The sequence below is a fragment of the Diabrotica virgifera genome, chromosome 5 (genome assembly GCF_917563875.1).
Source record: "Diabrotica virgifera virgifera chromosome 5, PGI_DIABVI_V3a".
In the NCBI taxonomy this organism is placed as follows: Eukaryota; Metazoa; Arthropoda; class Insecta; order Coleoptera; family Chrysomelidae; genus Diabrotica; species Diabrotica virgifera.
Window position 1 is genome coordinate 238,355,738 of NC_065447.1, and position 27,961 is coordinate 238,383,698.

At 33.9% G+C, this 27,961-nt stretch overlaps 1 protein-coding gene across 3 annotated transcripts in view; it reads left to right on the plus strand.

Annotated features, from left to right (window-relative positions):
• LOC114329587 (WD repeat-containing protein 47) overlaps positions 1 to 27,961 on the plus strand; it is a 313,869-nt gene that overhangs the window by 34,325 nt on the left and 251,583 nt on the right. For all 3 annotated transcript variants that reach the window (XM_028278747.2, XM_028278744.2, XM_028278745.2), the window contains exon 2: positions 25,892 to 26,220. In XM_028278747.2, the coding sequence (XP_028134548.2) occupies positions 25,911 to 26,220 (310 nt within the window). In that variant the 5' untranslated portion in view covers positions 25,892 to 25,910. The remainder of the gene's footprint in view (positions 1 to 25,891; positions 26,221 to 27,961) is intronic.

Here is a 27,961-nt window from a genome sequence, read left to right on the forward strand (position 1 = left end):
ATATTTTTGTCAAACAGTCCTGCAAAAATCAGCTGTGAGGGTATAAAATTTATGACTCTTTATGATGCGTGCACCGCGTCATAAGTGGAAGGCGCACTATGGAGTTATAAATGATGATTGTTTTTGCAGGATTGTTTGATAAAAATACTTAAAATTTACTGGTAATATTGTCCGACAAATTTTTAAGGGTACTCCGGTTGTCGAATGCACCAAAGTTTAGAAACCTCTATATTTACCCTCCCTCCCGAAAATTTTCCGAAATAGAAAAGTTGTCCGACTCCACATGAATAACGGAGTCGCAATAAAAACTGAGAGAATAAAAAAAGTCCCAATAGGAAGGTAATATATTTTTATAAATGTGGGCCCAAGGTCTATATGTCACATGATACACCTAATAACTAAAATGCGTTTTCCAGTGACAACTATTGTCCATGAGTCTTCACAAATCACGCTTCTCAGGAATGTAGTTATGCAAATATCTTTTGTAACTTTTTTTAAAATGGCATCTAATATAATATCTTCATCGTTTGTACAAATTCTCTTGTAAATACCCAACGTAACGTATCTTGGTAATTCGACCATTATCCTAACGGAAGTACCAAGAACTTATGATAGAGACAGACGGTACAGTAAGGCACTTCTACTCTACCGAGAACAAGAAGGAAAATCATGATCTGTCTGGTTGGCGCGCATCAATTTAAAAAGAAAAAACAGTAAAATATAATAAAAGCTGTTTATAGACCAGTAAGTGACCGTTTTGGAGTGTAATTTTCTGGTCACGACGGATTTGTTTGATTTAATTTAAAATCCACCCCTTCTTGAGGGTGAAAAACACGTTCAACATAGGTCTGGAAATGTACTGACTAATTCTAAATAACTTTTGTTCTATAGAGTTTTTTCACTAAGCCAACACTTTTCGAGTTATTTGCGAGTAAACTGTTCATTTTTCAACAAAAAAAAAACACGTTTTCAGGCGGTTTTTCTCAAATAACACAAAATGTAAGTGTTTAATTGAAAAAAATATTCTTAGCAAAGATATATCTTATAAAAAAAAACGGATAATGTATGAAAATCTGTAGACCCAGTAGAAGCATAGTTGTAGCTAATGAAATAATAATAGTTCAGAGAAATAAGGAAAAAAATATCCTGTTGGTGACACAGCCCTCTCCAGGCCGAATCCAAATTTTTTGAGTAGCATGAACATCTATAATAATAACGTATATGTTTCCTGCAGCCGATTTTGATGATATTACACATAGTTATAAACAAATGATCAAATTTTCGCTTTTTTCGTCTATTACCAAAAAGTTAAGCATTTTAAACAAATTTGAGAGTAAGAAACTCATAAATCGTATAAAAAACTTCAATATGGCGTTCGCTGAATATGTATATCCTTATTGGATGCTTAGATAAATTGAAAAAAAAAATCATAAATTTTGAGTTTTTATAAATATTCATAACTTATGTAAAAATTAACTTAGAACCTTCTTATTACACGGAATGCTGAGACTTATGGTGCTTAAATCATACCATAAATTTCAAAGCAATTGTTCAAATAGTTTAAAAGTTATTTAATTTGTTTATCCCAAATTAATTTTTTTTTGCAACACTATAAGTCAGAAAATGATGAAGTTACAGTAATACTTTGGATAGTTTATGAAAGAAGAAGATTTACGCTATTAATTTAATTAAAAAAATGACAAAAATAATTCTAAATATTGCAAAATTATTTTGCAAGAACATGTGGACTAAAAAAAGGGGGGGGGGGGCTAACTTCGTCCCTAATTGTCCTAGGACAATTGTTTTTCTTTCTAAATGTGTAAAAATTCAGTCTTTCTAAATATGAAAAAATAATTTTTCTACGGGTAACGGTTAAAAAGTTATTCTAATTGTTTATAAGTAAGCAAAAAATCGACATGATTTTGCAAAATAATTTTACACTGTTTAAAATTACTTTTTGTAATTTTTTTTAATGAAGTTAGTAGTATAAATGTTCTTCTTTCATAAACTGTCCGAAGTATTACTGTAACCTCATAATCTTCTGACTTGTAAAAAAATGAATTTGGGATAAACAAATTAAATTATAACTTTTAAACTATTTGACCAATTGCTTTAAAATTTAAAATATAATTTAAGCACAAGAAGTCTCAGCATTCCGTGTAATAAGAAGGTTCTAACTTAATTTTTACATAAGTTATGAATATTTATATAAACTCAAAATTTATGATTTATTTTGCAATTTTCTAAGCAATCAATAAGGATAGACATATTCAGCGAACGCCATATTGAAGTTTTTTATACGATTTATGAGTTTCTAACTCTCAAATTTGTTGAGAATTCTTCACTTTTTAGTAATAGACGAAAAAAGCGAAAATTTACCGTTTTTTGATCTTTATTTGTTTATAACTATGTATATCATCAAAATCGGCTGCAGGAAACATATAGGTCATAGGTTATTAATACAGATGTCCATTCTACTCAAAAAATTTGGTTTCGGCCTGAAGGAGGATGTGTCACGAGAAAAATCTTATTTCTCTGGACTATAATAATATTCTCCCGTTTTATACCGCTATCGCGACTTTGGGATTATAGCAGGGTGGTCTGCTATATCTAGGGCCTACGGTATACAAGGAAGGTAACAGGGCCCGTTCTACGCTTCAACCGCTTATTATTACACCTGGTTTTACTCAAGGTATTCATTTTATTCAGGCTGAGTCGACCTGGGGCCCATAGACATTTTTAAAAACATCTAGCTGTTCTCGCCGGCGCTGGGATTCGAACCCCGGAATACCTTCATGGAAGTCAGACATTCTACCGCTTGAGCTACTCCGGCCCTGTAGCTAATGAAAAGCAGGTTCTTATTCGACAAATTTCAAATCGAATATTTCAACGTAAAATAACCAAAAACGCATCAAAACTTTTTTAAAGTGTATAAAAAAGCTCTATTTTTGTTTTTTTTTTTCAAATTGTCTAGCAAGTTACAGTACAACGACCGCTACCATCCAGTAATTTCTACCGCGTGGAGTCAACACGAGGCTACCGCTTGAACATTGTGGACTTAATTGCGACGTACTGGACAGCAAGATCAGCAATTATAAAATTATAAAACACCATGTTAAAATCAATATTTTTCAGTCTGATTAAAATATCTAATTAAAGTCCGATTTTAAATTACTGTGTTGTTACTAAAATCTTTGTAAGTCGAAAATAAAAGTTTTAAATTTGTGAGTTCAGTTTTTAAAAAAGTGTTTTCCCCAAGAACATTCATAATTCTAAACTAAGTACATAAGTTACAGTCATCAAAACTAAGTAAGTTACAGTACAACCTGTCATATCCGGACCTCCCCATATCCGGACGGTTCTGCGCCGTCCGGATCTACTGAAATCTACCGAGAAAGGCAGTCCTGCTGTTGGACATCGCACTAAAAGATAGCGAAATAATGTATTATAGAATCTATAAAACGTGTCTATCGACGAAAGTTATTGACGGCGTTGATTACTCGAATGTATGAAGGTGAAAAAGTTTCAGAGACTGTAAAAGAAGTAGTGGTCTTGATATCCGGATTTTTTCGTATCCGGATCGGTCTGTCGCCACATTGATCCGGATATGGCAGGTTTGACTGTACTCCCAAAATAAAGTTGGTCCTTTTTTTAATAAAAAAATCGCGAAAATTACTCTCTAATTAGTATACCAAATGAAATTAATCGTTACCGCTCTACAATTTATTTTACTTATGGATTGTTTATATGATCTGTAAGTATCACCGGTTCAAAGACACGGGTAGCTTTTTAGGACGACAGACTCAGTAAAACAAAGGTTAAAAACAAAGTAAATATATTTAGGATATTTATACAGGGTGTCCCGAAAAGATTGGTCATAAATTATACCACAGATTCTGGGGTCAAAAATATGTTGATTGAACCTTACTTACCTATATACAATAGTGCACACAAAGAAAGTTACACCCCTTTGAAGTTACAAAATAAAAATCGATTTTTTTTCATATATCGAACACTCCTAAAGATTTTTTATTAAAAATGGACATGTGATGGCATTTTTGTGGCAGCTTCATCTTAAAAAAAAAATTACAGTGAAATTTGTGCACCCCATAAAAATTTTATGGGGTTTTGTTTTCCCTTAAACCCCCCAAACTTTTGTGTACGTTCCAATTAAATTATTATTGTGGCACCTTTAGTTAAACACAATGTTTTTAAAACTTTTTTGCCTCTCAGTACTTTTTCGATAAGCCAGGCAGCGTTTATTGAGATATTTTGAGTATTTGTCGAATCCACCACATATTTGTATATGGTTAAGTACGATTATGGAGACCTGTTAATAATCTGAAAATTTATTTATAATTTACATTTTTAGGTGTATTTTTAAAAAGAAGCCACATCTCGATAAAAGGTGTTTTATCAAAAAAATACTAAGAGGCAAAAAAGTTTTAAAAACACTGTGTTTAACTAATGGTACCACAATAATAGTTTCATTGGAACGTACACAAACATTTGGGGGGTTTAAAGGAACAAAACCCCCATACAATTTTTATGTAAATATATTAAAAAGAAGCCGCATCTCGATAAAAACTCGCTTATAGAAAAAATACTAAGAGGCAAAAAAGTTTTAAAAACGTTGTGTTTAACTAATGGTACCACAATAATGAATTAATTTGAACGTACACAAAAGTTTGGGGGGGTTTAAGGGAACAAAACCCCCATAAAATTTTTATGAGGTGGACAAATTTCACTATAATTTTATTTTAAGATGTTCCTGCCATAACAATGATACATGTCTATTTTCAAGAAAAAATCTCTAATAGTTTTCGATATATTTAAAAAAATCGATTTTTATTTTGTAATTTCAAAGGGTTGTAACTTTTTTTGTGAGCACATTTGTACTAAGGTAAGTTAGGTTCAATCAAACTGTTTTTGACCCCAGAATGTGTGGTATAATTTATGACCAATCTTTTAGGGACACCCTGTATATCTACAGTTCTAAATAAATAAAATAAAATAAATCGTAATTATATCTTGCCCTTTGCGGAGAAAGCCCCTTGATGGATGTCTGCAAAAGAAAAATATAATTAATATTATCAAAAGAAAATATCCTACACTGCACTACAGTGTAAGGTACAAACAGTTACGCAATCAAAATATTAATAATTATACGGGCATCCATACAACTCTGATCGGAAGCTGTTCACTTCACGGCTACCGTTCAATTACGAGTAGCGAATCTCTTCAATACGGTGTTTCATCACTCAGGTCGGCCTGCCTGTTCAATCCACTGACTGGTCTGGGAGCCCAGAGCTGGTCGCTACAAGACTGCCTATTCCTATTCTCCGTTCGGTAGCCTCCATACTCCATAAGAAGTACGCTCTCGGCTCTCGGCTTCCCTACCTCGAATGCAGAAGTGGAAATGAGTGGGGTATCGGGTTGCGCGGATGTTGGAGCGCCAACGGTTCTGCTGCCGATGCCGTGCTAAAATTTAAAAAAATGCGTTTTTTCAAAATAACTTTTAACTTACCTAACGAACAATCTTGAGGAGTAAAAAAATGTAGGTTTTGCTGTTCTGAATAGTTTGGATTTTTTTGTTTTACTGTGAGACAAAAATTGATTAAGATATGTCTGTTCAAAGTTAACAAAGTGATTAGTAACTCGTTCAAGACCTTTCAACTACAACCCTTTCAAAAAGAAGGGTTTTAAAAAATATAATTTAAATGATCTTATTGCCCTTAAGAAACATACTAAATGGTTTTTAAAGCATTTCATTGCTTAAAACCTAACCGAATTATGAGTAAAAAACCAATAAGCTATTTTAGGAGATATCAGAGATATCGTATTTATAGTAGAGCATTATAAAATATAATTATGTACCTACATGTGCCATAGAACCTACATTTCATAAGCTACAAATCTGTTTCTACTGGGTCTACAGACTCCAAAAATGTACCATTTCTTTGTTTTTTTATAAGCTACATTTTTGCTGAGATTTTTGGATAAAATACTTAATTGAGTTATTTGCGAAAATCCGTCTAAAAACGTGTTTTCTTTTGTTGAAAAATGAATATTTTCACTCGCATTAACTCAAAAAGTGTTGACTCAAAAAGTAGCGAAAAAATTCTATAGAACAAAAGTTGCTTAGAATTAGTCAGTTTATCCATTTCCGGACTTATTTTGAACGTATGTTTTTTCACCAACCATTTTTGAGGAAGCATTACTATCTCAAAATGAAGGAATAATAATTAATGGAAAATCTATTACCAACATAAGATATGCAGATAACACCGTGATTATGGCAAGCTCTGCTAAACAACTCCAATTACTATTAAACAAAACAAACAGTTGCCGTGAAGAACATGGACTAAAAATGAATATAAAATACATGATAATAAGTAACAAAACAAATAAACAAACAAGAATACATTTGAGAAATGTACCGACAGAAAGGGTTGATAAATACAAATACCAAGGAACTTTGATTTCAGACAATAATGATCAAACAACAGAAATAAGGGCCAGGATAGAAATAGCAAGAAATGCGTTTGTAAAAATGAATGAACAGTTCTCTGCAACAAAGACCTTAGATTAGAACTGAGAGTAAGAGCTTTGAGACACTACGTGTTTTCAATACTGCAATATAGACTTGAAAGCTGGACATTGAAGCAAGAACACATAAATAAGCTACAGTCATTTGAAATGTGGTGTTACAGAAGGATGCTTAGAATAGCATGGACACAGAAGAAAACAAACACGGAAGTAACGCGAGAAATGGGCAAAGAATACGAAATAATAAACACAATAAAAATAAGAAAGTTACAATATCTGGGACACGTAAATGAGGGGACAGCGACATGAAATGTTAAGACTGATAATACAGGGAAAGATAAGAGGCGGAAGGAGTATAGGAAGAAAGAGAGTGTCATGGTTGAAGAATTTAAGGGACTGGTTTAAATGCAGTTCTATAGAACTCTTTAGAGCAGCAGTAGACAGAGTAAAGCTAGTGATGATGATATCCAACATCCGATTGGGAGACGACACTTAAAGAAGATGTTTTCTCACCCCCGAGAAGGGGTGGCTTTCAGACCCCAAATAAAAGCAATCCTGGGCTCAAGTCCAGTATTGAAGTAGACGGTAAGAGGATCCTATAAATCAAAATGTTCATACAAATCGGTGGTGACACTGAAAATTACACGGTATCGCCGTATTTCACATTAATTTACTGAACTAACTCGACAAGAACAAGGAGGAAAATCATGGTCCCGTCTGGTTGGCGCGTTTAAATCATCAATTTAAAAAGAAAACAGTAAAATATAATAAAAAGCTGTTTAGGATTTCAACGCGCTTCACCAGTCAACCATGAGGAATATTATTATTTCATTCAATAGACAACGATGTGGTGGCTGCTAGCGCTTTACCATATAAAAATTGTTTATTGTAATCTGATTTGCCTATTAACTTGTTCACTGGCTTAGTATTATTGTTATTAAAGTCGATCGAGATATTTGGATACAAGCACGGGCAGCTTAGATTATATACTCAGTGACATTAGAAGTGTTACAATCATTTCATGAACTTAATTTTTTGGCAGCACAATGACTATATTTAAAGCATGCTATGATAACAATATCAATGTTTTATCTTTTATAGTTTTTGTAAAAATAAAGTTTTATATTTAATTTTTTTTTTGTGAAAAGACCAATTTATGAAGACCAGTTGGTACAGAAATTTTTAGTTATTATTCCTCAGTCTAATTGTATTCAGTGCAAGAATATGCCTCGAGTTCGAAGACCCCAAAATTACCACCATTTTAGCGATTCTGGCAGGGGTAGAATTATTACCTATAAAGATATGGGTTTGTCGTATCCCGAAATTGGCCGTCGTGTTAATCGTACAGCAATGACAGTTATGCGAGTGTGTCGTGTGTGGACAAACGAAGGTAGAGAAACACGAAAAAGACCAACTGGTCAACCGAGGCGTACCACAGGGCGTCAAGATAGGCGCTTTAGACTCTTGGGTCTGAGAGACCGTTTTGCTACTACGAGTCAAATAGCTGACCAATGGTTTGGAGTAGAAGGTAGACCTGTTACTAGACGTACCCTATACCGTAGCATTTGAGCCTTTGGACTGGTTGCATTCCTACCACCACAAGTGCTTCCTTTGACTGCGGACCACTGTCCTCGACGTTTGAATTGGTGCAGAGAACGGCAGCATTGGGAGGCAGAACGGCATAATGCAACATTCAGCGATGAATCGCGATTTTGTTTGAGTATGCATGATGGTCGTAAGATGATAAGACGCCGCCATACGACGCCTTATCGCCAGACGATAAGTCGACGAGATATCGGGTTTGCTGTTGAGAGACATCTACACAGGACAGTGTACAGCAGTGGTTCCCAACCTTTTATGTCTGGCGACCCACCTTCTGATGTTTTTTCATATTCGCGACCCATCCCTCACCCATGATGATACGCTATTCTGTACTCTCTACATCACTCAGCTATTGTAAGAGCGACGCCGCGACCCACCTGAAATCTACCCGCGACCCACCGGTTGGGAAACGCTGGTGTACAGAGTACTACACAGAGTAATGGTTTGGGGGGTTAATGCATATGGTAGCCGATCACCACTTTTGTTTATTCGAGGCAGTATGACAGATGCGCGTTATGTTGATGACATCTACAAACCAGTTTACTGCCTTACAGTGGCGGCTGGTGACTCAAAAATTTGGTAGTTCTGCAGTATTTTTTGGTTTTTTTTTAATTCAATATCTTTTAATCGTTGTATTTTACAACGAGGCTTTTAGTTTGATATTTTACACCATATATTTATTCATTATATATCTATTAAAAAATAATAACGAACTTACCGATTTTCTTCTTTTCAAATTGAAGATAAATCCAATTATATCAAAAATAGCAATGGTACATTATGGCACACTAGTAATTGTTTTATAGTTTATGTTTTTAGTAGAATTTTATCGATAAATACGCGAAACTAAGGAATGCAAACGAAAAAACACTACAAACAAAATCGCCACAACAATAATTGCATTATAGGGTCTTACGAACTAACTACACACAGAGCCAAATATATTATTTTTTTTTTATAAATAAGCTCGATTCGTCGATTTTTTTTTAAAGCAAACTTGTCTATAACTTTTTCATTAAAGTTTGGTATTTCTTTTATAAGTGTTTTTTCTACTGACAACATGGTTAATGCTACAAGTCGGTCTTCAGTCATGGAATTTCTCAAGAATGTTTTAATCCGTTTTAAACTCGAAAAGCACCTTTCAGCTTCTGCCGTACTCATGGGCACTGTAATTAGAATTTGAAGCAGTTTTACAGTTTCCTGAAAAGGCTCTGTTAAATTATTTTCAATTAAAAATTTTAAAAAAGGTATTGCCCCATTAATGTCTCTACAGTCTCTTCTAAAATAAATAACAGATAATTCAGTCTTCAAGCGCTCCCTATCTAAATTTGGATATGACGCGCAAGTCAGGCTTAAATTATCATCTGGGAAATTAGCACAATAATTATCAAATTGCTCAGGATAAAGCAATGAAGTTGCAAGTAGGTGATTTTTAAAAGCAAATCTATCATTTGCACAATTTATGATTATATCACAAACTTCGATAGATGCTCTCCGATGATCTGCTGGACTGTTATCCTTCCGTAACCTTTTAGTTGGTAATGGTTCAACGCATAAACTAGAACCTTGGTCAATGGTATCATCTATTGAATTTCTAACTGAATTCATGTATCTTTCGAAATCTGTCACCTTTTTATTGATTTCCAAAGGATCCGTTTTAGTCTTTTGAAGGGCATTATACAAAACGTCTACTTGTGGCATTATGCGATGGAAAAATGTTAACCAAAAAACAAAATTTTGATCCACTAGTATTCTTCGAATGGAAGACGCTGAACTACAGACAGCTGCCTTATCAAACGATTCTTGTATTTCTTCCATACATTCGATAAAAGAAGATCGATGTTCAAACACAACATTAACAGTTCGAATATTAAAGTTCCAGCGAGTTGGAGCGCCATGAGGAATTTTCTTTTGGACGATTTTATCTAAAACTGCCACTCGTTGTGGCGAATTTTTAAAAAAGGTAGGGATTTCATTTAAATTTCCAAAAAAAAAGTCTAACTTGAGAGTTTTCGGAACAAGCCTTAGACATTATTAAATTTAATTGATGCGCGTAACAGTGTACAAAATGAGCAAATGGATATTTTTCTTTGATTCTGGCTTGAACTCCTGCGTGCTGTCCACACATGACCGCTGCCCCATCATAACTCTGAGCAATTAGTTTATTATTTGAGTTTTCCAGGATAGGATCCAAAACACTGAAAATGTTTTTGCTTAAAGTATCTGCATTTAATTTTGAAGGTACCAAATATGTCCAAAATCGTTCTACCGGTGCTCCATTTCGACAATATCTAAATACTACAACCATTTGTGATTTTGCTGAAATGTCTGTAGTCTCGTCGGCCATGACAGCTAGATATGGAGATTCCCGAATTTCCTCCAAAATTTTATCCTGGCATAATTCCAACATGCAGTCCAAAATATCATTTTGAATTTCTTTAGAAATGCCCTTAAAAACCGTCGATTCTTCCAAGTGTTGTGCTAAAGTTCTATCCAATTCAGCAGTAAAATTTATGAGGCCGCGAAAAATTCCGGGATTGTCGGATGTTTGTGTCTCGTCGTGTCCCCGAAGCGCCAATTCGAAAACACTACAAAATTTTATGCAGTCTATAATTTTTGAGAGAACATACCTATTTTTTGTTACAGCTTCATTGAATTTTTGAATATTTATCCAGTATGCAGAATCTAACTGTTCTTTAATATTCACGGAGCCTAATAAAGCATATTCCATTTGATTGTGCAAATGATGCTTAGAAGTTTCGTGCTTTTTTATTTTATCACTTAAATGTACTAAGTCTGTTACACCAACTTGCGTCCATGACTTATCACCTCCAAAGAGTACACAAGGAAAACAGAAAATAGCGTTTTTTCTGTTGCAGCCACATATCCAACTATTTCTCGTATAAATATCGCAATTAAATTGTCGTTTGTAATTTTTCCCTCGGCTTGATCCTTCTTTTTCGATTTTAATATCCGGCAAAGGACGTCCTTTGCATTTTAATTCTAGTTTTTCGTCATAAGAATATTTAAAGAATCTCTTAACATTAATCAAATTATAAATAACATCCATCCTGAACAGCACTTTTATTCTCATATACTTAATATAAATACCGAATTACGTGCAGGACAACTTATTTTAACAGTCGTCGCGTCGCGATCACCGATTATTTAAAATTACAATAAACGTAGGTTTCTACACACTAGTTCGAACTGCGACAAATGCAGCTCAAATATTGCTTTCAGTCGTCGCCTGAAAAGTGTAGGCGAGGGTTGAGCGGGTGTTATCGGGGATATCTTTAACAGTTCACAGCTCGGAGTAGCACCGGTCCGGTCAAATAAGTGGGACTTGCTATCGCCATGAGATGCGACGGACGACAGATTAAAATAAAGGCGGCCATGCACGAAAACCATCTAAATGAATTTAGATTTTATAAGTAGTGATATTTTTTATTTAATTCTCAAAGTAATTTTGTTTGGATTATTTTGGTGGTTCTGCAGCTCCGCAGCACTTATATACCAACCGCCACTGCTGCCTTACCTAGACGGCCGTCGAAACGCCCTTTTTCAGGAAGACAACTCACGTCCCCATGTTGCTCGTCAAACTATGGACTTTTTCCATGAAGCTGGCGTTAATTTTTTGCCGTGGCTACCCCGTTCGCTGGGCTTAAATCCTATTGAACATGTGTGGAATATGATGGGGAGGAGACTGTCCACTTTGCACCATCCTCCACAGACTCTGGCACAGTTAATCCATGAAATTCAAGTTGCTTGGAACGAGGTGTCACAACCAGATATCGATCATCTCATTTTGTCAATGCCTAGACTTGTACAGGAATATATTAAGCTAGGGGGTCGCCAAACACATTATTATTTTTTTTATTACATGTCAATAAATAGTCTTGCCAATTAGTGGAGTCAATGAAGGTTTTCACCTCCGATTTCGTTGAACCTTCATAGATTTTTATGAAAATTGGTGAGTAGTTAGAGGATACCTGAAGAAACAAAGGTGACATGATGCCAACTTGCGCTTTTACCCTGGGGGTGGATGCCACCCCTTCTCGGGGGTGAAAATTATTTCATTAAAAATAATACCATCAATCGATAAAGGGGAATATTCTAAGCAAAATTTGTTATATAAAGTTATTAATATAAATCAATACTTTTTGAGTTATTAAAGATCAAAGATTTTATTTTTTCGTAAAAAAATGCATGCTTTAAAGATGTTTTTCACGTGTAACTTAAAAACTATAAGCTTTCACAAAAAATGTATTCTTACCAAAATTAAAGATAATAAAAAGCTGAATACACTTCTCATTTAAAGAACTACACTAATGTTAATTCAAAGTAAGTTATGGGTAATTGAAAGTATATTTTTTTCGACGAGTACGCAAATCTAAGTATTCAACCTTAAATAACGGGAAAACGATGCATTTTATAAAATATACCTACTAAACACTTGTCAAAGTAATTTGGAATACCTATCAAATGAGCTCCATAAGACGTTAATAGCATCAAAATTAAGCAAGTTATGATGAAAATAAGAGAACTCTTTGGATTTTTTTTTGGAAAAAGTTAAAAATAAAACATCGTCATTTCCACAAAAATTAAAATTTATAGAAATTCTTAAAACAGTTTCTTCATAATAGTATAAGTAATGATTTCAACAATTTTTACCGGTTTAGAATGCATATTTTTGAAAAAAAGATGTAATTTAAAAAAATCAGAATTTTTCAGATTATCGTAATTTTCATTTTCTTTTAATATTAACTCCAAAAATACTCAATATACGAAAAAAATGATATATAATAAAATTTTAGTTTTTTCTGTATCAAATATTTTATTTGTCTTACTATTTCTGTAGGGTACAAAATAACCGAGATAGAAACGTTTTAAGCTTAAATTTTGCCTGCGAGAACCATGTAACCGGGCAATTTAACCTTTTATTTTTAAAAAAGTAAGCCGTTTAGAAAACTAAATTTAACGTGGTTTAAAAGCCCTTAGTTTTAGCTTTCAAATAGTTTTTAGGCGAATCTCACGTCTCAAAATTAACGGAGTTATTAAAAAATAACGATAACATTTTTTGGAAAAATTTTAAAAGATAAATTTTGAAAAATTTCTGTAGCATAAATTTTAATGCTATCAACTTGTTCGTGGGCTCATCTGATAGATATTTTTAAATACTTTGACAAATGTTTAATAAGTTTGTGTTATAAAATGCATAATTTTCCTGTTATTTAAGCTTTAATACTTAGATTTGGGTAGTCGCCGAGAGAAATATACATTCAATTATCTATAACTCACTTTTAGTTAACACTAAAAGATTTTTCTAGTAAGGAATTTATTTAGTTTTTTATTATCTTCAATTTTGGTAATAATAACTTTTTTGTAAAAACTTATAGGTTTTGAATTATTTATAAAAAATCGGTTAAAAACGTGCATTTTTCTCAGGAAAAATTAAAATCTCCAAAAAAATTAAAATCTTTAATAACTCAAAAAGTTAGAATTAATTTCAATAACTTTATATAACAAATTTTGCTTAGAGTTAGTCCCTATATCGAATTATGGGGTTATTTTTAATAAAATAATTTTCACCCCCGAGAAGGGGTGGCATCCACCCCCATGGTAAAAGCGCAAGTTGGTACCATGTCACCTTTGTTCCTTGAGATATCCTCTAACCACTCACCAATTTTCATGCATATCGATGGAGGTTCAACGAAATCGGAGGTAATAGCTCATATCCACCTTCAGTGACTCCACTAAATGTTATCGTTTCATTCTTGATGAAAATGTAATCTGTTGCCAAAAACTTAAGTTCCAGAAATGATTCCTTCTGGGTGTAACACTTCTAATGTCACTGAGTTTATTTTTATCGATTTTATTGATGCATGGTTGTGGTATGAGAGCCCAAGCGGGATTTTTGCAGTTACTCGAGCGCCTCAGATTATCACATGGGGAGAAACCTTGTACCCTGTAAATGTACCCCTACCATATATTGGATTTCAATAGAGGGGGTTCGTTCAGGGGGTCCGAAAAAAAATCTATACTTAGAAAAAATCGAATACGTCAGAATAAGATAAGGTAAGTTAAAGTACATGCAAAACAGTGTATATTTAAAAAATCTTAACGATTTAAGCGGGGCGTAAAGAAATGGGTGAGTCCCGAAGTTTCACAAGAAAAAAAACGAATATTTCGCGAAATAAACGTCAGATCGAAAAACTAAAAAATACGTATTAAATTTTTTTTTAAATCTATCGAATGACTTCAATCACGGCTTCCCATGGAGAGGGGTGTGGGGTAAATTTAAAATTTTAAATTGGAACCCCGCGATATTTCGCGAAATAAACATCAGATCGAAAAAGTACGAAATTAATATTTTTGAAAAATCTATAGAATGACATTAAACATGACCCTCCACGGGCTGGGGCGGGGGTTACTTTAAAATATTAAATAGGAGACCCTATTTTTTATTGCAGATTTTGATTCCTTACGTAAAAATAGGTTACTTTTATTCGATTTTTTTTTTCGAATTCTGGATAGATGGCGCTATAATCGGAAAAACGATTGTTGGAAATGGAAAATTAAATTAAAAAATGGAAAGTTCCCACTTAAATGAAACATTTTACTTAACTTTTGGTTTTAGGACCTAATCTTCACAACCCAGTAGGTCCGCATAGCGCTCGAATAACTGCAAATTTAGAATACTTTCCTCCCCTACTATTATAAAAATTTAATTCGTAGAAATTATTTATAATTTTCAGAGGTAAGAATTAACATAATATAGAAAGACATTTTTAATACAATATTCATTTTCTAATTTTTTTTGGCAACAAAAAGGTAAAAATAATAAACAGAAATAACAAAGAAAGAAGCCACATAGCGAATATAAGAAATAATATGTACCTACATTCATTCTTCTTCTAAAGGTGTCTATCTTCTAGCAATTATCAAAAATATTACAGTCCAAATAGCATATTTTCTCCACTCTTTCTAACGGTGTATCGCTTATTGTAATTTGGGCGTTTATGTTGGTGTTCGTACTAATGATGAATATTTTGTCTTCTTACAATGATGATGATGATGATGATGACGATGATCCATCATCCTTTGTAGCCCTAGTATCCTCTAATAGTACAATACACTATGTAGGCTGCAGATATTATGGTGGACAGGATACGTACTACGTTTGCACAAGAACATAATCTCCAGAAAATTACTAATCGCAAGAATGCAAGGAAAAAGACCTGTTGGAAGACCAAAAATAGCTGGGAGGACAATGTAAATGAGCATGCCAAAAACATTCTAAAATACCTTCATAGAGAAGAGCAGCAGTAGATCGAGATCTTTAAGGAAGCTTACTGAGGAAGGCTTGGCTCAACTTGAGCTGTAGTGAAATTGGATGGATGGAATATGATCTATTCCGAGGTTGTTGCATCTTTTCGACGAATTTTTTGTTCTGGCTTACACTTTTAGTTTTATTAATTTATGCTGCTTGGTCGTTTAATTCGGCATATTACTACTATTCCAATAATTCAGATCGCTTCAATAATAATTATACTACTGAATTTGCGATAATATTATCTTTTCTTTAAATGCATATTAATATTTGTTAGATTTCTGTCTAATTTTAATTTTAAGATATTTAAACTTGTCATCGTTGTTGTCACCTGCTGCCGAACCATATGTTCTCTAAACTCGATTTAAAACTTAAAAATATGTAAATAAATCCACATTTCTATCAAGGTCGATGCTTTTCACTACATGTAACAATTCAAAACAAATTCCAAAATCCATAATTTATCCGATTATGTGTATTAATATTAAACTACTTGATTTATTTATGTTTTTTAAGAAATCGGAAGGAAATTTACTAGTTATTCATGAAAACCGGAGAAATGTGGCAAATGCTGTATGGGTAACATTTTTAAACTGATCGTACTCTACCGAAACAGCTGTAGTTACAATTAGACAAGGCGAAAACGGCGGGTTTGTTAGAAAACATATTCCCATGAGATTTTTTTGTATAATCACATTCGTGAGACATCTAAGAATAAGGTTCAAGAAAGTGGCCCACGTGAAAAGTAGTCCAATTTTTTTTAACAATTTTTTTAATCAAATTGCAAAAATCAATATTTTTGGCCCGTACTAATTTTTGTTAGGTTTTTTGGACCATTCTGGACAAAAAAGGTCTCTTGTAATTTTTCTCTAAAGTTGATCGATTTCGAGTTTAAACAATTTAAAATTGAAAAAAAAAAACGAAAAAAGGCGATTTTCAAGGCTTAATAAATTGGTTAAAAGTTATTATTATGAGAGTCAGAATGTGACTAAATCAAAGTTTAAAGCCCCCCCCTAGAAGATTCTGAAGAAATTTTTGTCATAATTTTATTACTAAGCTGTTATTTTAAGTAATAGTAATGAGCGCCAGCACGTATTAGGCGGCCGTCTATGGTGAGTGCGAGAGAGATGCCATTCCGGCAGTCCACTGGGGCATCTTACTCGCACTCACATTTACAGCCGCGTCAATACGCTCTTACGGCTTATTGTTAATAATTAAAAATAACAGCTTAGTAATAAATGAATGACACAAATTTCTTCAGGATCATGTTCTTCTTCTTCATGTAGAAGAAGGTTGGCAACCATCACGGCAATTCGCACTTTCGATACCGCTGCTCTAAAGAGATCAGCAGAAGTGCAATTAAACCAAGCTCTCAAATTGTTTAACCAGGAGATGCGTCTTCTTCCGCGACTCCTTCTACCCTGTATTCTTCCTTGCATTATTAATTGTAACAAGTTATAACGCTCGCCCCTCATAACATGTCCCAGATATTGTAGTTTTCTGACTTTAACTGTATTTAAAACCTCTTTATCTTTTCCCATTCTTCTCAACACCTCGATGTCCGTGACTCTATCCACCCAACTTATTCTTAATATTCTTCTGTAGGCCCATAACTCGAAAGCTTCTAATCTGTCCGAAACATCCTTCTTTAATGTCCAAGCCTCCAACCCATAGAATAATACGGAGAACACGTAGCATCTCAGAAGTCTTATCTTTAAAGAAATTGTAATGTCCCTGATACAGAGTACTTTTTTCAGTTTGTTGAAAGCATTTCTCAGGATCATGTAGGGGGGCTTTAAACTTTGATTTAGCCACTTTCTGACTTTCATAATCATAATTTTTAAACGAATTATTAATTCTTTAAAATGGCCATTTTTGCGTTTTTCAAATTTTAAGTTGCTTATAACTCGAAAACCATGAACTTTAGAGAAAAATTACAAGAGACCTTTTTGACCAGAATGGTCTAAATAATCTAAACAAAATTGTCCAGACCAAAAATAATAATTTTTGCAATTTGATTAAAAAAATTGTTAAAAAAAATTGGACCAATTTTCTGGTGGGCGACTTCTTGAACCTTATTCTGGGGTGTATTACAAATGTGATTATGCAAAAAAATCTCATGGGAATATTTTTTCCAACGAACCCACCGTTTTTGCCTTATCTAAATACAATACAGCTGAGACTCTGGGAATACAATCAATTGCTTTCTACAATCACTGCACTAAATTTTTTTGTGACATCGTCCTATTTTATCGTCTCTCGTTCCAATGTTTTCTGACAACCTCCATTTTTTTCTGATTCCCTCAATATTTTCTGGAACCCTCCAATTTTATCTGATACTCTCCATTTTTTTCTGACTCTAATTTTTTTATATTTATTTTTATTTCATAACTCGGAGAAGGACTGGATTGATTTGGCTCCTTTTGATTTTGAAATATTTGTAGAAGTCAAAGGAAGAAGATCTTTACAATATCCCATCAGATATCAAATTTTATTAATTGTAAGTGAAAAGGAAGTGTGTAAAAAATGTGCTCCTTGTTTAAGAATATCTCTATTTTTGACAATATCGAAAATTAATATACCGAAAATATGTTTATAATTAAAAATAATTTTTTCTACAACCGTGTTAAAAATGCAATTTATCTACTCTATGTCATATTATGTATAAGTTTTTAGTTTGTGAAAACTGTCATTATAGAAAGCAGTACGTGAAGTGTTTAAAGTGTGCGTGAAGTAACAATGTATTTTAAATGGGACTTACTTTTTCGCACTGTTTTTGACACACTTTCATATAATCAAATATCCTTAACTTTCGCGTTGTCATGGTGATGACATAATGAGCAATAAATTACGACAAAAGTTTTGACAGTTTTGTGGTTTGAAAGAAGTTAGAATTTTTAAATGTCAAAGTTCTAAAAATTGTAGAATTGAAATAAATTCCAGTGACGAAGAGTTACAGTTTTTTTATTTGTTCATCATAGATAAAATATTGTATGAAACTGTGCGTGAAGTACTTTTTGCGAACTTACGCGATGTATAGCACTCGCTCCGTTGTCGCTCGTGCTCTAAACATCGCGTGCGTTCGCAAAAAGCATACTTCACGAACTGTTTCATAAATAACTATTTTAGCACTCCATACGAGCGTTAAAAATGTTACTTTAAGGCACTAGTGCTTTAAAAATTTTATGGCCCTGCAGTTCGTATTGACCGTATACGCTGTGAGCTCGTACGTAGAGGGGATATTTACAAATTCGCGAGCGCCAGTAGTGACAAGTCTGTAAACGTTTACCGGAAATTTGACATAAATGTCAAAGTGATTAATTTAAAATTAAAATTAAAAACATTAATTATAAAAAATATTAGTTGGTCAAAGCTGTGGTAAATATATATTTTTACCTTAAATATACTTACGTTTTAAATACTGAATTTAAGTTTTTTTAATGTTCCGTAATATGTAATTATAAATTAATCTATTAATCTTAGCGCCATCTACACGATAATTGTGAAAGTGTCCGAAGTAAGAAATTCATATTTTATCAATAGAACGTCAAAATGATTACCTACCAATATCTTAAAAAAAATCGATTACAATTTAATTACTTTTTTGCGTTGTAAATATTAAGCGATAACAATTAAATAATAAATTTAAAAATTACCGGTGAAAGTTGAATTAGTAATCCGCCAGGAGCGACACCAGCGAAGCTCCTGGCGGTCGCTCCTGGCGGTTTACTAATTCAACTTTCACCGGTAATTTTTAAATTTATTATTTAATTGTTATCGCTTAATATTTATAACGCTAAAAAGTAATTAAATTGTGATAGATTTTTTTAAGATTTTGCTAATCATTTTGACGTTCTATTGATGAAATATTAATTTCTTACTTCGGATACTTTCACAATTATCGTGTAGATGGCGCTAAGACTAACAGATTAATTTAAAATTACATATTACGGCACATTAAAAAAACGTAAATTTAGTATTTAAAACGTAAGTATATTTAAGGTAAAAATATATACCACAGATTTGACCAACTGATATTTTTTATAATTAATGTTTTTAATTTTAATTTTAAATTAATCACTTTGACATTTATATTTCCGGTAAAAGTTATACTAGTAATACTGCAGGTAGGTGGCGATACCAGCGAAGCTCGGAGCGTATAGTCGATTCGCTAATCTGAGACACAACTGTCTACATTAGATTCACAATAAAGATGCATTAAAAATAAACAAGCACGAGGAGCACTCCCAAATCATGATTTGGGAGTGTTCCTCGAACATTTAACGTGTCTTGATTTGTTTATTTCTATATAGTGTCTTTTATTGTGATTGTAGTGTAGACAATTGTGTCTCAGATTAGCGAATCGACTATATTTAATATTTTCTTTACAATATCATCACATTCTCTCACCTTTATTTTAAACCTTCCTTGGACTTCTACAAATGTTTTAAAATCGAAATTATCTAATTCGATTCAGTCATTCTGGAACTGTTCTAAAAAATATATAACAAAATAAAATGACGTTTACCGGACAGACTTCGTGACTTGTCGCATTAGGATTTTATAAGATTAGATTGTGTGGAAGTGTTGAAAACAAAAGTTCTCAGTGTTTTATTGATTAGATAAAGTGAACTTCCATCAAATAACGGTCGAATTTGTTTTTGGTTTAATTGTTGATTGGACACCCTGTATATGAATTAACTGTTATAGAGACAGAATATTTCCTTTCGAAAACAGTATTTATCTTCCATTTTCACTTGATTGAATGAGTAAGGCGGAACTTTAATGGTTTAATTTGGTAACTAAAACAGGCACTTAACACTTAGAACACTCGTTTCATGCTTTGTGAATTACAACTGAAAGTTGAGTTTTATAGCACAGGAAGGACTGGAACATTTGGAATTTAAATTTTTAACGCATTGAATTAGCATCTTATTGAATTTATTATACACTACGTTTACTTTTCGATTAGATATCTTCTTCTTTAAGTGCCATCTCCGCGGCGGAGGTCGGCGATCATCATAGCTATTCGTATTTTAGAGACGGCTGCTCTAAAAAGTTCATTTGATGTACATCCGTACCACTCTCTCAGGTTGCGCAGCCACGATATTCTGCTTCTCCCTATGCTTCTCTTTCCTTGAATCTTCCCTGCATAATCAATTGGAGCAAGCTGTATCTCTCTCCACGTGTAATATGTCCGAGATATTCCAATTTTCTTGTTTTGATGGTATTTAGGATTTCCATTTCTTTATTCATCTTTCTCAGAACCTCTTTGTTTGTGACGTGTTCTGTCCACGATATTTTCAGAATTCTTCTGTACACCCACAGCTCGAATAATTCTAGTTTTTTCATTGATGCAGCATTCAAGGTCCAAGCTTCCATTCCGTAAAACAAAGTCGAGAAAACGTAGCACCTAGCCAACCTAACTCTTAGCTCCAACTTCAAATCTCTTGTGCAGAGCACTTTTCTCAATATTGCCGGCTTCCCACATTCAATAAAGCTACATATATGCGATATTATTATAATTTATAGACATGTACTCGTAAACATTAAAAGTGTCGGCGGCATGATTGTAGTCATTGAGTATCAATTTCATTACCGGCTTCCCAAATTCAATCAGCTCTGGGTTATTATTATAATTTATAGACATGTATTTATAAACATTAAGATAGTTTTTTAATATTCTTTTAAAAATCCTTACTCGTAAATTGCTTACATTATTTATTAATTAAATTAATAGGATTTTTTTTCACTACAGCTGTTTCGGTATATGTAGTGCCTTTTTGAAGTGAGCTGTTGATCTTCCTCTATGCCAGTCAGCTTCGCAGGTTCGGGATTAGTGACTTCGTCTACTCCGCCACATCACGTGTAGCCCCCCACACTTCCTGCAAGTGGTCGATTGAAATTAATCTCTTGGCTAGCCTTATCTTAATCATTTCTCCCTCCCCAATGCTTCGCCACCTACTACTATAATAGTCCAGGGCGCATCTGTTTTGAGATGGACTTTGAGAGGTTACTCAAATATTTTTGGAGAAATTGCTTGAAAATAACTCATATAATATTTAAGTTATCTTCCCACTCAAAATGGTCCGAAACATTGTTTAAATAATCAAAATGTCAAAAAATTAAAGAAAAATGCGAATTTTTTCTTCGTTTTTTGATTATAACTTTAAAAGTATTCATTTCCGAGAAAAGTTGCACTGACATAAAAGTTGCGTAATTAAATTTCCTATAATGTAGGATTAGTTAAAATTTTTAAAAATTGTCACTCTTGTTGCAAAATAGCAATAATTGTAAAGAAACCATCAAAAAACAAGTATTTGCATTTTACGTTTTTCAACCATTTATGCTACACATGGACCTTCATATTTTACACAGAAAAACTATATGATAAAATAAAACATTACTGTAAAGTTCATTAAGATCGGTTCAAAAGATTTTGCAAAATAAATTTTGCAATCCAGGTTTAGCTAAAAGAAGTCATTTTTTCAAAATGTTGCAGGACTGAAAATAAAGCAGATAGCAAGTTGAATTTTTTTTTGCATATACAAGAGTACCGTACCTTTCAGTTGCAATTTGCAGAATTATAATCGATGAACTACCACGGCGTCAGGATTTTTTTAAATAAACATTAATTTTTGGTGCTACGCGCAGGACAGCGGTGTTCGATTCACACAAGTTGATTTCCGCCAAAAATTTCTTCCAATCTTTATCTAATATATATTATTTTCTTACCCTATATACTGTTGTATTTTAATATTTTAATTCTACAAAAATCAAACTTATTTGATTATTGTTTGTGAAATATTGTTTAAACAATTGCATACTTTTAAAAATAATAATTATTCTCTAAGTTAAAATATATGAACAAAGAAAAAAAAGCTAAACAATTGCTAAAAAAAGTGTTATTTCAAAGGACAGTGTACGTGTTTTTATTTTGCAATAAACAAATTTATGTATTAATATGAAAATGTATTAAAAATTAAAATGTATTAATCATTATCAAAGGTCATTGGAATGCCCAATCAGAGCAAACTATCCGCTGTCCTGCGCGTAGCACCAAAAATTAATGTTTATTTAAAAAAATTCCTGACGCCGTGGTGGTTAACCGATTTTAATTTTGAAAATTGCCAATCAAAGGTACAGTATTGTTCTATATGTAAAAAAATTCAACTTGATGACTGCTTTATTTTCAGCCCTGTAACATTTTGAATAAATGAGAATTTTTTTTGCGAAAGCTGGATTGCAAAATTTATTTTGCAAAATCTGTTCACCCGATCTTAATGGAATTCAAAGTATTTTTTTATTATATCATAAAGTTTTTCTGGATAAAATATGAAGGTCCTAAGTGTATCATAAATGGTTGAAAAATGTAAAATGCGAATACTTGTTTTTTATGTTTTTTTTTTCGAAATTATTACTATTTTGCAACAAGGGTGACAATTTTTTAAAATTTTAACTAATCCTATATTGTAGGAAATTTAATTGCACAACTTTTATGTCGGTAAAACTTTTCTCAGAAATGAATACTTTTAAAGCTATAATCAAAAAACAAAGAAAAAAATCGAATTTTTCCTTCATTTTTTGACATTTGGATTATTTAAACAATGTTCCGGGCCTTTTTGAGTGGGAGGATAACTCAAATATTATTATTTGAGTTATTTTCAAGCAATTTCTGCAAAAAAAAATGAGTCACCTCTCAACGTCCAAATGTACTAATATTTTTACAGATGCGCTCTGGTCTATAAACCCTGGCTCTCTCAACTGCCCATGCATGTAAGGGAACACAGCTAGTGACCACCTAGAGGGCAGCAGCTGACACAGTCCTGTACGCACTTGTTACCCGCAGCAGATTATTTCTATCCACGCGTACCATGAACCTCTTGTAGAACAGACTGCACAAAATCGTGAAGCATTCTCCTTTCGGATTTGAGTCCACCGATATTGGGCATTATCCGCGCAGCCATTTTCTGAATAGCGGTCACCCTCCGGAAATGTTCAACCCAACTCCCTATTAGATGAAAAGTAACTATCGGATACTTGAGGTGAGCGCCAACTTCGTGGGCGTTACTTTCACTCCCGTGCTCTTAAATACCACATCTGAGTACTACAGCCTCTGCGAGAGCAAGATCATGCTCGCTCATTCAATCCTCAACGAGGACAGACGCACGCATAATCCGAAGCAAGAGTTTCTCTCCGTCCAGTGCATCTATTAGCATAGCGAGGTCGTCCGCGAATACGAAGGAGGTAACACTCTCCCCATATTCGCGGTTTGACCCCGTCATATGCCACGTTCCACAGCGTCGGATCCAGAACCGAATTCTGCGGGACCCCAGCCTTTACATCCACCATCACCACAATCTTCCTCTCGGAAAGATAACAGCGATCACGTTCCCCAGATTCCAGACAGTTCCTTGCTTCCAAAGAGCTCATTACAGCAAGGTATTGAAATTGAAAGCGTTTCGGAAGTCAAAGAAGATCGGGATGACCCATCGGTGATCACCTCCTATTCTCTGAGCCGCCCGAAGCACATCGGTCACCGCATCCACTGTATCTGTATATCCCTGGCAGAAAACATACTGTCTCGGAGCCAAGCCTCCAGATCTCACTCATTCAAGTAAATCAAATAAATACGTCTTAAAGTTAGGTTATGTTTATATTTGTTTTGAACATAGACATATAATATCTATACGCTGTGAGCTCGTACGTAGAGGGGATATTTAAAACGTGAGCGCCAGTAGTGACAAGTCAGGGAACTTTTTCTGGAAATTTTACATAAATGTCAAAGTGAATAATTTAAAACATTAAAATTAAAAACATTAATAGGAAAAAATATTAGTTGGTCAAATCTGCGGTATATATTTTTACCTTAAATATACTTACGTTTTAAATAAGTGAATTTAAGTTTTTTTAATATTTCGTAATGTGTAATTATAAATTAATCTATTAATCTAAGCGCCATCTACACGATAATTGTGAAAGTATCCGAAGTAAGAAAATAATATTTCATCAATAGAACGTCAGAATGATTAGCAAAATCTTAAAAAAATCGATTACGATTTAATTACTTTTTGCGTTGTAAATATTACGCGATAAAAATTAAATAATAAATTAAAAATTTTTCGGCGAAAGTTGCATTAGTAATCCGCTAGTTAGCGACACCAGCGAAGCTCAGAGCGTATATTAAATTTCAATAAGACATGCAGGGCATGTAAACAACGATTTTAGTGGTTAAAGCTGTTCAAAATTTATGTACTCGTTCAATAGTAACAGTATATTATTAAAATCACTATGACTTTTTCTTTTTTTCTCGAATATTAGTTTTTATTATATGGTATATAAATTATTGTAATCACTGAATACATAGATAGTGAAAAAATAATCCTATTAATTAAATTAATGAATAATTTACACGATTATACGAGTAACTTTATCCAAAAATATTCAAAAACTGAACGAGATAGCCATCTCTATGTTGCTGATGACGACATCGCTGTTAACTAATGTTTACATCTCTTGCATAGCTTATGTGAATAAACTTTAGACTGCGAGTTGTAATCAAAAACTCTTCCCCCAAGTGCGACAGAGTAAAATGTTTGTAATTAGGCTAGGTATGTCTTTCTAATCGACGGGGTTTATCCAATGACGTTAGGTTTATCGACCACGTGACTTTCCCTCTGCCGCAGATTTGATAAACCCCGCCGACTAGAAAGAGATGCATACCCTAATTACAAACACTTTTCTCTGTCGCGCTGGGGAAAAAGTTTTATATTGGAGCGAGCAGCAAGTAAGGCTTATTCCATGGACTATCCTTTTTTTTTCGATGGCTCGACATTTTAATGTGTTACGTTGTGCCCGAATTTTAACATTAGTTTTTCTATTCTCATATATCAATTATGATGTCACTACCTGTATCATAAAGAACTTCATTATGATACAAATTTTCGTTAAGATACAGATTTTTAACCAATAGAATCGCGATATCGCATTCGCAATAAAGGTGGCACATGCGCCGTGACCAATGGCGAGTCAAATACATACGCTTTGACAGTTCTCAATATATTAACAAACTCTCAAACTGACAAACTACTTAATTTGTTTGCGTTACAAAATTAATAAAGTTGAATATATTTTTTGTTGTGAATGATCATAGAAAAAATCGTGTAAACTTGCATTTAATTATCATTATGAAGCTCGTACTCTATACGAAACTCGCCGCTAGGCGGCTCGTTTCGTATCCCTCATACTCGCTTCATAATGACCATCATTAAATGCTCGTTGCATAATATACTTTAGCTGGTAACTACTACTAGGTATTTTATTCAATGACAATATTCTATATAAACAATTTAGCTTATTACAATAATATGCAAGAAAATAACAATTTATATAATTTTCTGTTTTCAGATTGCACATTCGCTACATAATGCCATCGGCTCGACTAACCCTCCGCGAAGAGGACGTCGTCCGATTGGCTCTCGAATTCCTCTACAATCGCCAGCTACACATCTCTCAATTGAGCCTTGAAAGAGAAACGGGCGTCATCAACGGCAACTACTCAGACGACGTTCTATTCCTGCGACAACTCATCCTCGACGGACAATGGGACGACGTGCTGGAGTTCATACAACCCTTGGAGGCGTTGAAGTCCTTCAACATGAAAAAGTTTAACTACACCATTTTGAAGCACAAGTATATCGAGTTGTTGTGTATCAAGTCGGAGGCGAATATTCAAGGTAGGTCGGTTACCAATTTATCGATTATCTTAAATTCAATGTGTCACTCCATATATGTTTTGCAAAGAAAATATATAAATAGTCCAGTCGTTAGAGGTTTAAAATCTAAAACGAGGCGAACCTATACGGTGTCTATCCAAAACAAAATAAACTACGCTTATAAGAAATCCTGTCCGATTAGGATGGTCCAGGAAACGCAAAACCAACTCTTGGTGGTGCACTGAACTGGAACACCTTAGGAAGACAGCAAGAACAGCTTTTAATAGAGCAAAACGCACCAAACTCAAAGAAGATTGGGATACTTATCAATCAAACCTCAGAGAGTTTAAGAAAATCAGCAGACAAAAACAAAGAGCTGCTTGGAGAGGCTACTGTGAGGAGATCGAAACTTTTCCGTAGGCTTCCAGGCTACAAAAAGTGCTGTCAAAAGATCTACATCGGTATATTAACGAAGGAAGATGGAAGCAAAACTTGCGAAAGTGCCGAAATCCTGATGAAAACACATTTCCCCGGACCTGACGCCTTAAAAGCACCGAACTGGATGGACTAAATAATCATATCCGCACCGAATGACTGGCATCTCGCCAGAACATTAATTAGCGAGGAAAAGGTAAGATGGGTCATGTCGTCCCCTTTCAAGTTACCAGGGTCTGACGGCATATATCCAGCCCTAGTACGGTGGAGACTGGATATTGGATTTCTTTCTGCTGTACCTTGTGGGAATTTTCAGAGCCTCCTTGGCTTTGAGATACATTCCTAAAAAGTGGAGATAATTACTTGTGGTCCTTATACCAAAACCAGGTAGGATGGATTATACCCTTTTCGCTTGGCTTTCCGACCAATTAACCTAACATCGTTTCTCTTGAAAACGACGGAAAGGCTATACGAGAGGAATGAAATTATGGTCCATAACCCACTTTACCCAAATCAACATGCATATACTTCGGGAAGATCTACCGATTCTGCACTGCATCAAGTAATGGGACGAGTATTAAAAGATCGCTGGATAATAAAGAATCCACCCTAGGTATATTCATAGACATTCAGGGGGCGTTTGATAAAACCAAATTCCCCACCATCACTCATCAGATCAATGTCAGAAATATAAACCTGGCCAATGCTAGGCCAGGTAGGGGAGCAAAGTATGCTAAATGTGCAGTCACTCGAGCGCTTTGGGGACCTATTGGGTTGTGAAGAGTAGGTCCTAAAACCAAAAAAAGTTAAGTAAAGTTAAGTCCATTTTTAATTTAATTTTCCATTTCCAACAATCGTTTTTTTAGTTAGATTATAGCGCCATCTATCCATAATTTGAAAAAATGTCTCGAATAAGAGTTACTTATTTTTACGTCAGGAATCCAAATCTGCAATCAAAATGGGGGCTCCCATTTAAGATTTTAAAGTAACCCCCCGCCCCACCGCCGTGGGGGGTTGTGTTTGGTGCCATTCGATAGATTTTTCAAAAATATTGAATACGCGTATTTTTCAGTTTTTCGATCTGACGTTCATTTCCTCGAAATATCGCGGGATTAGTATTTAAAATATTAAATTTACCCCCCACCCCTCTCCGTGGGAAGTCGTGTTTGGTATCATTCGATAGATTTTTGAAAAATATTGACTACGTATTTTTTAGTTTTTCGATCTGTCATTCATATCGCGAAAAATTCGCTTTTTTCTTGTAAAACTTTGGGACAACAATTTCCTTACGCCCCACTCAAATCGTCAGATTTTTGAAATATACACT